Here is a 9,559-nt window from a genome sequence, read left to right as displayed (position 1 = left end):
ACAGCTCTGTTTGCCCATCATTTAATGCACGGGGAAATACCTTTAGAACAACAAATTTGCAAATTTCAAGATTACTGTCACTTGTTATTAGCTTTCAACACAATTGCATGAATAAAATATATTTCAAAAAAAGAACATAGTTTTAATAAGGTGAATTATGGTCATTATGGTAATTATTTTTACTATGAAGCAGAGACACCTAGTGGTTGATGATAATTTTTCATCACACTAGAGTAGATCTAGAAAAAATACAGTATTGCTTATTTATATCTAATATAGTATACATCAACTGTATTCATATTTATTAACTTAGATGAACTAAAAACATTTTGTGGCTGCTTTTAATTATACCATTTTTTATATTTGTTCTGTAACCTATCCTGAAATAATGGAAGACAAATTCACCTTATTTCCACAGATGGGTTAAAAAATCCACTTGTGTCACCAGTTCCTCATATTTGTCTATAAAACTCAACCCTTGTGTAGCTGTTCTTTAATACATTTAGACTAAATAAATGATTGACATGCTGTGAAATTTAATCAACAGAAAATTATGGCATTATATTGTAGGGTTAGATTAGATAAAACATTGTCACAAGGACAATTTAAAAACTACAGAACATTATATGAACTACCAATATCAACATGACACAACATTGCACCTTAAAATCACTCAAAAAATTTGTCACTTTGAATATTTATCTACAAGGAAACAGAAAGGTACTTTTGAATGAATATGTAACACATACATAAAACATCTAAGCGCTTCTTCCACAAAAATACGAATAATTCCAGTAGATTAATGATGACGAGGATAGTTCTTACAGGAAACTGTGTTAGAATCTGGAATTTTTTTCCTTGATGTGTTGATGTGGATTGATGATTAACAAACATATTGGCTAACAGGCTGCACAATTAAACTTGTTAAATCTCACACTCACAAACACACTCACTCTCCAAAAGTGTTTAAATATATAGATACACTTTCAACCAACTGAATATTTGGAAATTGATTACAGTAACACATTCTCTGGTTCTCACTGTCTGACCCTCTTGTACCCTCCTCTCTCACACGAGCACACCTCCACCTGCTTGTACGGCCAAAGGTACATAAAGTGTCTTTGCAGGTGCTTCAGTCAAAGTGAAGAGCCATAGCAACACTCTGGTTCTCAGGTCACTTTCAGAAATGTCTCGCGATTACTTTGGATTCTCCTTTATAAGGAGCAATGCAAGAAACAGCACATCTAACGTTGTCCTTAACAATGCAGCGGACATCTCTGTTATTGTGGTGTACTTTCTGGTTGTCCTGGCTGTTGGAGTATGGGTGAGTTGCCTTGTCTTTCACTATTTAGTTCAGTCTTTGGTGTAAATTGTTAACTCTTCACCAGAAGAGTAAACAATTGTTTGTTTTTTTAATTCATCTGAAGTAGACTATAAAATAAAAAGATTTTTAGGGCAAATATGAAATTACATTGTCATAACTATGAGGTAAACGAGTGAACCGATAAGTGCAATTACATAATTTGACTCATCCTATTTCAAATGCTTTGTAACAAATGCTTTCAGTATTCTAACATAGATTATGTGAGTAATTCTGTTCCTTAATGTGTTTTTTGGGTTCTATGCTACTGTATAACAATTGCTTTCTTTCACGCTATTGATCACAATCACAGCTGTAGTGCACCAAATGAAATGCAATCAATAACATAAATGCAGTCACTGTTGATATGGTGTTACTGTTTTAAACAAATGCATGATTGTCTAAAATTTGCCTGTCTCCTGTGACAGGCTATGGTTCGCACCAATCGATCCACAGTTGGTGGATTCTTCCTTGCAGGGAGGAGCATGGTGTGGTGGCCGGTAGGTATCTCATTGTTTAGTGACTTGAGCCTAAGCTCTCTTTCACACATTCACACTATATTGCCTTATAATAAAATCATTGTGTAACAACGGATCTCATAATAGTTGGCTATTGAGTGGCAGTGTGACTTTGTGCTTTACAGAGTGTCTATTCATATGTACCATCAGCTGTAATATCCATATAACTCAGACAGTAGCACAAGCCACAAACATGTAAGATAATTAATAAATTAATAAGAGAATAGTAATTTAAAACCGCCTAAACTAACGGAGATGTTATTACTAAAACAAATATTTACTGGTGTTAAAATCTAAAATACAAAGCTCTTAAGTTTCTGTTTTCTAATGCTACACTGCCGTCACTGTAAAGGTAAACAAACAACATATCACTCTGACAGACTATACATTAACTACTGTAGTCCTAAACTACTTTCTGGCTCTCACGCGCCTGGTCAACGCTAGGGAATGTGGCGGCCAAATACTAACGGACATACTGTAGCTAAGAGGCTGGAGTACTCACATACAAGCAGGGTCAGTGTCCGAACCCAGCCGGGGCAGGTGTAGTACCGGTCCGCTGTTACTGCAGCTACACGTCTTAGCTCGTGCATACAGTGAATTGTGTCTGATCCCGTCAATGAGCTGTCAGCGAGTCTCTAGGTCATCATGCTAACAGGGAGCTACACGCTAGCGAGCTAGTTAGCCTAACTGCTAAACCAACCACGATGGCTTCTTCGTCTTTATATTCAGACTTAATATTTATAAACACGGTTTGTCACATCAGTGTAGTCCAAAGTCCCATAAGAGTACAACAACGGTTACACTAGAAACTAGAAACTTACTGTAGCAACGTTTAAAAAGTAAACTTATTTCTAAAGTATATTGCCCTTTCCCTACACGCGCAGCCTGTACTGTAGTTCCCGCTCGTGCACTTGGCGACTCGGCTTACGCCCGCCCCTCAGCCAATCAAATCAGAGAACTGACGTGACACTTCAGTCCCCAATGTTTGTAACAAACTACCGATTAGGACAGTAATGAATAAATTAAGAAATTAATTTTGCTTGTTCGCAATCAAATGATCACCATTGTATCACTAAGGTACTAGCACAACTATTTAGTGGCATCTCTTACTATTGGCTAATGGCTAAACAGTAGTCTGGGCTAGACTTCAGTCCATCTCATAAATAAGTTTTTTCCCAATTATCTGGTATTTTTTTCTAGTTGTCAAATGTTATGATTGATGACGTTTAACGACTGCACTTTACAGATTGGAGCGTCTCTCTTTGCCAGCAACATTGGCAGTGGCCACTTTGTGGGGATTGCTGGGACTGCTGCCGCTGCAGGAATAGCCATTGGTGGATTTGAATGGAATGTGGGTATTTGTTTCAAATAAGTATATATGTATTATTTTTTAACCCAATTTTTTCCAACCTGTGACCTAAATATTATAGTTTGTGGAAAACAAACGTGGCATCAATTTATTTGTTTATTGGTGTGTTTCAGGCTCTTATTGTGGTCGTCATTCTGGGATGGCTCTTTGTGCCAATCTATATTAAAGCCGGGGTAAACCAAACACAACAGAAAGGCTGAAGACACAGACTCTGATTATATAAATCTTTGCTAAAACGTTTTAAATCTAATCACAAGCATTTGTGTTCAGGTGGTCACCATGCCAGAGTACCTGAAGAAGAGGTTTGGAGGACAGCGCATTCGCATCTATCTTTCTGTGCTGTCTCTCTTCCTGTACGTTTTCACCAAGATCTCAGTAAGTCACGGATGCGTGTCTCTTTGCTACATCAACACTGTAAAACAACTGAACAGCTGATAAAAACATTCTCTCTCGCTCCACTCAGGCGGACATGTTCTCTGGTGCCATCTTTATCAACCAGGCTCTTGGGTTGAACATCTACCTTGCTGTTGTCCTACTCCTTTTGATTACAGCACTATACACTGTCACAGGTCTGTCCACTTAGGATGTAGTCGCCTCCCTTTTCCACTCAGCTCTGGGATCAACATTTTACTCATAAACTGAAGCTAGCTAGCTTAGCTTATCTGCCTCCTATGGCGTCACAACCAAGGGTAAAGTCTCCGTGATCAGGGGGTGTAGACACACGCTCTCTTCTCCTGTCTGGTTTATCTGTGGTGTGTTATTGTGGTTAATTACCCATAGAGTATGATAAGCTGGAAATGGCCTTCTGTTACTGATCTATAATAAAGCATTATGAAGGCAACAAAAAAGGTCTTACACAACACAGCATTATACGAAACCTCTAAACAAGTGGGAATCATATAATATATACGTATATCATATAAAGTAATATCTTCTTACTACGTTCACTTACAGTATGTTGCAATGTTTTTGAATAATAGCTTGTAAACCTTGTATCGCAGGTGGACTGGCTGCAGTGATCTACACAGACACCTTACAAACCATCATTATGCTGGTCGGATCATTCATCCTCATGGGCTTTGGTAATGTATCATATTAAATTGTAGTCGTGACATTCAATTATTAAAGAAATTCACTAAAAGTTAACATGACTTGGTCAAATGCCCTTAGCGTTCCATGAGGTGGGGGGCTATGAGCAGTTCCAGGAGCGCTACATGAATGCCGTCCCTTCAGTGACAGCCAACATCAGTGAGAGCTGCTACCAGCCCCGACCAGACTCCTTTCATATTTTCAGGAATGCTATAACAGGAGACCTGCCGTGGCCCGGCCTGGTGTTCGGACTCACCATTCAGGCCGCTTGGTACTGGTGCACTGATCAGGTGAGCATTCAGTACATGTGATGACTCACTGTCAGTTATTGCAAAGCACTAGCAGAAATCCATAGTCATAAACACACACACACACACACACACACACACACACACACACACACACACACACCCTATGTTGACATTATTGCCTGTTTTGCCAGTATCCACTCAAGTGGTCTGATTGGGCCTGCGTTTAGACTTTTATGTAGTCCACCCTTTACTCCATATTATGTAGTATGTCTTTATCAGTCTTTATTTTTCCATTCAGGTGATTGTTCAGCGCTGTCTCTCAGCCAAGAATTTATCCCATGTTAAGGGAGGCTGTATCTTGTGTGGATACCTAAAGCTGCTGCCCATGTTCCTGATGGTTTTCCCTGGGATGATCAGCAGGATCCTCTATCCAGGTGAGTGAGTTGTGAACATTGTTTTCGGAGTCAAAACTGAATGTAAAGCAGGAATAATATAACATGCTGGTGATCCAATGTCCTTTTGTTTTAGATGTGGTGGCCTGTGTGGACCCAGACGAATGTCAAGCATATTGTGGAGCCAGTGTGGGTTGCACTAACATCGCTTATCCCAAACTGGTGGTGGATCTGATGCCCAATGGTGGGTGGTTGAGGAATGACAAATGACAATGCAAACTCTAGTTCTACAGTAGTTTTGCTCTCTCCATCTTTCTTATCATGGTCTTCATCTATGATTCTTTCAGGTCTGCGAGGTCTTATGCTGTCTGTGATGCTGGCCTCTCTGATGAGTTCTCTTACCTCCATCTTCAACAGTGCCAGCACCCTCTTCACCATGGACATCTACACTAAAGTTAGACGTTCTGCCAGTGAGAAGGAACTCATGATTGCTGGCAGGTAGAACTCTTGTTTATAGTTAGTCTTGTGTTATTTGTGATAAAGTAAATTAAGTTAACTGTTATATGTTCCACATATGTGCGTAGGGTGTTTATCTTGGTCCTGATTGGTGTGAGTATAGCGTGGATCCCTGTGGTCCAGTCGGCCCAGAGCGGTCAGCTCTTCGACTATATCCAGTCTATCACCAGTTACTTCGCCCCACCCGTTGCAGCTGTCTTCATGCTGGCCATCTTCTGCAAACGCGTCAATGAGCCAGTAAGTTGTCTCTTGGTACATCTGATAAATTTTAAGCCATTTTCCTATCACCAATAGAAAATATGTTCTGTGAGTGAAACGTGTATTCTATTGCAACAGACTAGGAACTGTTGGCTGTAGTTACAGTAGGAACCTGCTCTCAGTGTGGTAACAACTCATACAGTAATGACGCTACAGTACAATGCTGATCCAGAGAAGCCAGTGGACTTTAATTTGTTCCAGTGTAGTACATATAAAGATCTTTTATTATTAGCAAATAGTCATTGATAACATTTTTCTATAATACTTCCGTCACTGTGTCACTGGCTGATACAGTTCCTCTGTAATTGTGTTAATGTGAATCCTGAAGTTCTTATCATCACATTAGCACATGTGTTCTATCATCAGCTCACTATCAGCAGATTAGCACAGTCACCAATCCCATTCAAGCCTGTCAGACTTTTTATTGCTAATCTTCCAAACTCCCATTCCTGCATGATGATACTTTAACATTATATTTAAGTAATAATTATTTGTAACATTTTTCATAATAACAGTTGGCTGTAGAGGTCCATTAACTTTTATTACTTTCTATATTTATTAGGTGACTGTAATTACTGTACTATTAATATACTATTCTACTTACAGGGTGCATTTTATGGCATGATTATTGGCTTGTGCATCGGCCTTTCCAGGATGATAACAGAGTTTGTTTATGGGACCGGCAGCTGTGTCAGCCCCAGTGACTGTCCCACCATCATATGTGGGGTCCACTACCTCTACTTCTCTATCATCTTGTTTGTTATTTCCTGTCTCATCATCGTGGGAATTTCTCTCGTGACCAAACCCATAGATGACAAACATGTATGTGACCCGTTACACTGGATCAATCATTATTTTTACAGTACCTGAATGTTAACATTTAAACACTGTCATTCATTGAACATTCATTTCCATGTGTTTTGCTGTGTAGCTCTATCGACTGTGTTGGAGCTTGAGGAACCGGGAAGAAGAGCGGGTGGACCTTGAACAGGATGACTGGGTTGACAATACTAATTCTATGGACATAGAAGGTACTGTTATCAGCAGGCTGTCAATCCACTATGAACAGAAAGTGATGCATTCCCATTTATACACAGACAACATTCTCACTGCATTTGTCTCTCCATCACAGAACCTGAGGAGGAGCTTGGTTTCTGTAAGAAGGCAGTGATGTGTTTCTGTGGCCTGGAGCAGAAAAAAGCCCCCAAGCTGACTCCAGAAGAGGAGGAAGAACTGCAGAAGAAACTTACAGACACCTCAGAGGTTCCTCTATGGAGGAACGTTGTCAACGCCAATGCCATTATCCTTCTATGTGTAGCTGTTTTCCTTCATGGCTTCTTTGGTTAAAGAAACTTGACTCTTTCTATTTACACGACGCCATTTTTTATGGATGTAATTTATGACACATAACCTGTTCAGAAAATTCTGTAAAATACCACATTTTCATGTAAATACCCCTTTTAAACTTGTTATTCCAGTATGTACTGTATGTTGTTAACTCATTAACAGCACATATTTTTAATACAACTTTACAAGTAATATTTTGTTGTTGAGCACAGGCCTCATTTAAGTATTTACTGTAAATCAAACTCTAAACTCTTATTGCCGTATTGAATTACAGGTGACCCATAAATACTTATTTCATCTCATACCAACCAGTCAAGGCAGAGGGCCGTCCACCTTAAACTTGCCTATGCTGGACCTTCCTTCCACTAAAGACAGCTCTTCCTCTTGACCTAATGCTGCTCGAGGGAATTTACCAACAAATGTCTTCTAGTAAAGCTTTGTATAAAATGTAAAATTTGAAATGACAAATAAAAAGCCTTTAAGCCTTAAACTGTTTTTCTCAGAACTAATGATACAGTAAAAAAATGATTTTGCCACGTGAATTTGATTTAACTCTAATTGTGAGGATAAGTTGTTAAAAGATGTTAATAATTTCTGGTCTTCTACCTAATTCCGAGTAAAGCTTGTTCCTCTTATGTGTGCTCAAAGTCCATGAGCGCTTCCACTTCCCAAATCTATGCACCCCCATGTACTGTATGTTGTTTTAGGTGTTAATGAATAAGAAGCATTCCAGGCGAAAAGGGCTGTGAATCGCTCTCTCTCTCTCTCTCTCTCTCTCTCTCTCTCTCTCTCTCTCTCTCTCTCTCTCTCTCTCGTTCTCTCTGCTTCCATCTAGTGGTTAAATGTTGTTTCTACTGGGATTTGCAGAATTCTCATAAAGGCTGCTCTTCTTAAAGCAAATAATATATATCATTTATCATGCATGACCTCACCTCTACCCCAAGCTTTTCTCATTAATGCACTTTTACTATGTCTTATCACTAACTGGGATTAATGCACACTGAGTGAACAGCAGCAGTGTAGCCTTGAATGTGAGCACCGCTGTTTAATGATTTATGTTTGCTGCCTTGGACTTACATGCTTTGTTGTCCGCTATCTTATCTGTCTTCCCAACCAATTCTCCAGCTGCTGCACATTACTTATCTCTGAATGATACGTCTGGCAGGGATTCTGCTGAACTGCGTGAAACCACAGTCAATGGTCAACATGGGAGCTTGTCTTACACTCCTCTAGGCAATTTTGTTTCAGTTGTGCATCCAGTCTGTCACACGCCCTAACTTAGAGTGATGAGTAACGACAACACGTTTTATATGCACAACAAAAGCTCTATATAACAGTGTGACAATAGCAAAATGGAGCTAAGACTAGTGCTTTATGATTACAATATAATAAAAGAGCTTTGTGTGTTCTGTTGTGTTCTTGGTATGTTTTGTTGACACAGGCTACTAAATGAGGGAGACTCCAGGTAATAAAAAAAATGAGCCAATGTGCATGAGCAACATTTGCCATCACGCTGATTAAATAACATCATGAGGACAAGCTACAACTGTGATGCCTCCTAGTGGCACACTCTGCTCCTCACACACGGCTTATAACAAGCAAAACGTGTTGAAATGGCTGCAGCCTCTCTGCTATTAGAGCTACTAGTTGGGCTTCAATCTACAACATTTTGAGTAACTAATGTCCAGAAATAATTGACTCTGTGTACTATATGTCCTTCAGTTACCTGAGGGTCGAAACATGAAGAAGAAACCAGCTCACACAAATGACAGCAACTACAGGCTTAATGCACATGCAGTATATTGCATTATAGAAACTTGTCCAGTTTGTTTAATTAAAAGTATCAATACATCAGTTAGAATTTGTATTATTATTTAAAACGTTGTTGAATAATTAGAGACATACTGTAGGATAGGATAGGACTTTATTAATCCCACAATGGGGACATTTTTGTGTTCACAGCAGCAGCATGATGGACAAAAAAAATAAAAACACCAGCAGTAAAAAAGCAGAAGCTGAAGCATTTTATTCATATTAATATTTATATTCATTACGTAGCCAAGCTGAGCCAGTTTGGCCTGAAAACAAGGATACTGTGAAACTGCTACAATAAACTGCTCGGATTTTAGCTCTTAATTCGTTTAATACTGTGTTGTTTTTTTATTTTTGGAATATTTCAGTGATTGACGTCATTCTTAGCGCACATTCAGCTACTTTACCAGGCCAACCTCCATTCTGTGACCACCCGGTTGTCTCTGTCGTATGAACAACAATGCTATCTCTTCAGACCAGCTCCTGCCACTGCTTCATTGTCTAATTCTGGTGCTCACTTGTCCATTGTTGGATTTTCAGAGTGGACGAGGGTCAGTTTGGGCCTATAAGTCCACTGTCAGGGACTTAAAGGACACTTACATTGCTCATCAATGAGAAAACATAACTGTAAGTCTAACACTGGTCAT

At 39.2% G+C, this 9,559-nt stretch overlaps 2 protein-coding genes across 3 annotated transcripts in view; one reads left to right on the top strand and one right to left on the bottom strand.

The window, feature by feature from the left end:
• sppl3 (signal peptide peptidase 3) overlaps positions 1-2,703 on the bottom strand; it is a 57,144-nt gene extending 54,441 nt beyond the window's left edge. Inside the window, exon 1 of the mRNA XM_029169006.3 lies at positions 2,381-2,703. Within this exon, the coding sequence (XP_029024839.1) occupies positions 2,381-2,382 (2 nt within the window). The 5' untranslated portion in view covers positions 2,383-2,703. The remainder of the gene's footprint in view (positions 1-2,380) is intronic.
• slc5a1 (solute carrier family 5 member 1) lies at positions 1,125-7,590 on the top strand. Of its 2 annotated transcripts, XM_029168962.3 has the most exons (15): positions 1,125-1,324; positions 1,789-1,860; positions 3,125-3,229; positions 3,361-3,420; positions 3,518-3,622; positions 3,711-3,816; positions 4,249-4,329; positions 4,418-4,626; positions 4,886-5,021; positions 5,116-5,223; positions 5,327-5,477; positions 5,564-5,732; positions 6,360-6,575; positions 6,685-6,784; positions 6,886-7,590. In XM_029168962.3, the coding sequence occupies exons 1-15, from the start codon at positions 1,187-1,189 to the stop codon at positions 7,098-7,100; spliced, it is 1,971 nt and encodes a 656-aa protein (XP_029024795.1). In that variant the 5' UTR covers positions 1,125-1,186; the 3' UTR covers positions 7,101-7,590. The 2 variants fall into 2 exon arrangements, with proteins under 2 accessions (XP_029024795.1, XP_029024796.2); XM_029168963.3 differs by lacking the exons at positions 1,125-1,324; positions 1,789-1,860 and adding an exon at positions 2,206-2,391.
• The last annotated feature ends 1,969 nt before the right edge of the window (positions 7,591-9,559 follow it).

Source organism: Betta splendens, chromosome 12 (assembly GCF_900634795.4).
Source record: "Betta splendens chromosome 12, fBetSpl5.4, whole genome shotgun sequence".
NCBI classification, from domain to species: Eukaryota; Metazoa; Chordata; class Actinopteri; order Anabantiformes; family Osphronemidae; genus Betta; species Betta splendens.
This window is presented reverse-complemented; position numbering and strand designations above follow the sequence as displayed.

Excerpts from the sequence above, each read along its gene's own strand:
- slc5a1 (XM_029168962.3), top strand. The coding sequence starts at position 1,187 with ATGTCTCGCGATTACTTTGGATTCTCCTTTATAAGGAGCAATGCAAGA. Across the intron at positions 3,421-3,517 it reads CAATCTATATTAAAGCCGGG|GTGGTCACCATGCCAGAGTA; the intron begins GTAAACCAAACA and ends ATTTGTGTTCAG. Across the intron at positions 4,627-4,885 it reads GGTACTGGTGCACTGATCAG|GTGATTGTTCAGCGCTGTCT; the intron begins GTGAGCATTCAG and ends TTTTCCATTCAG.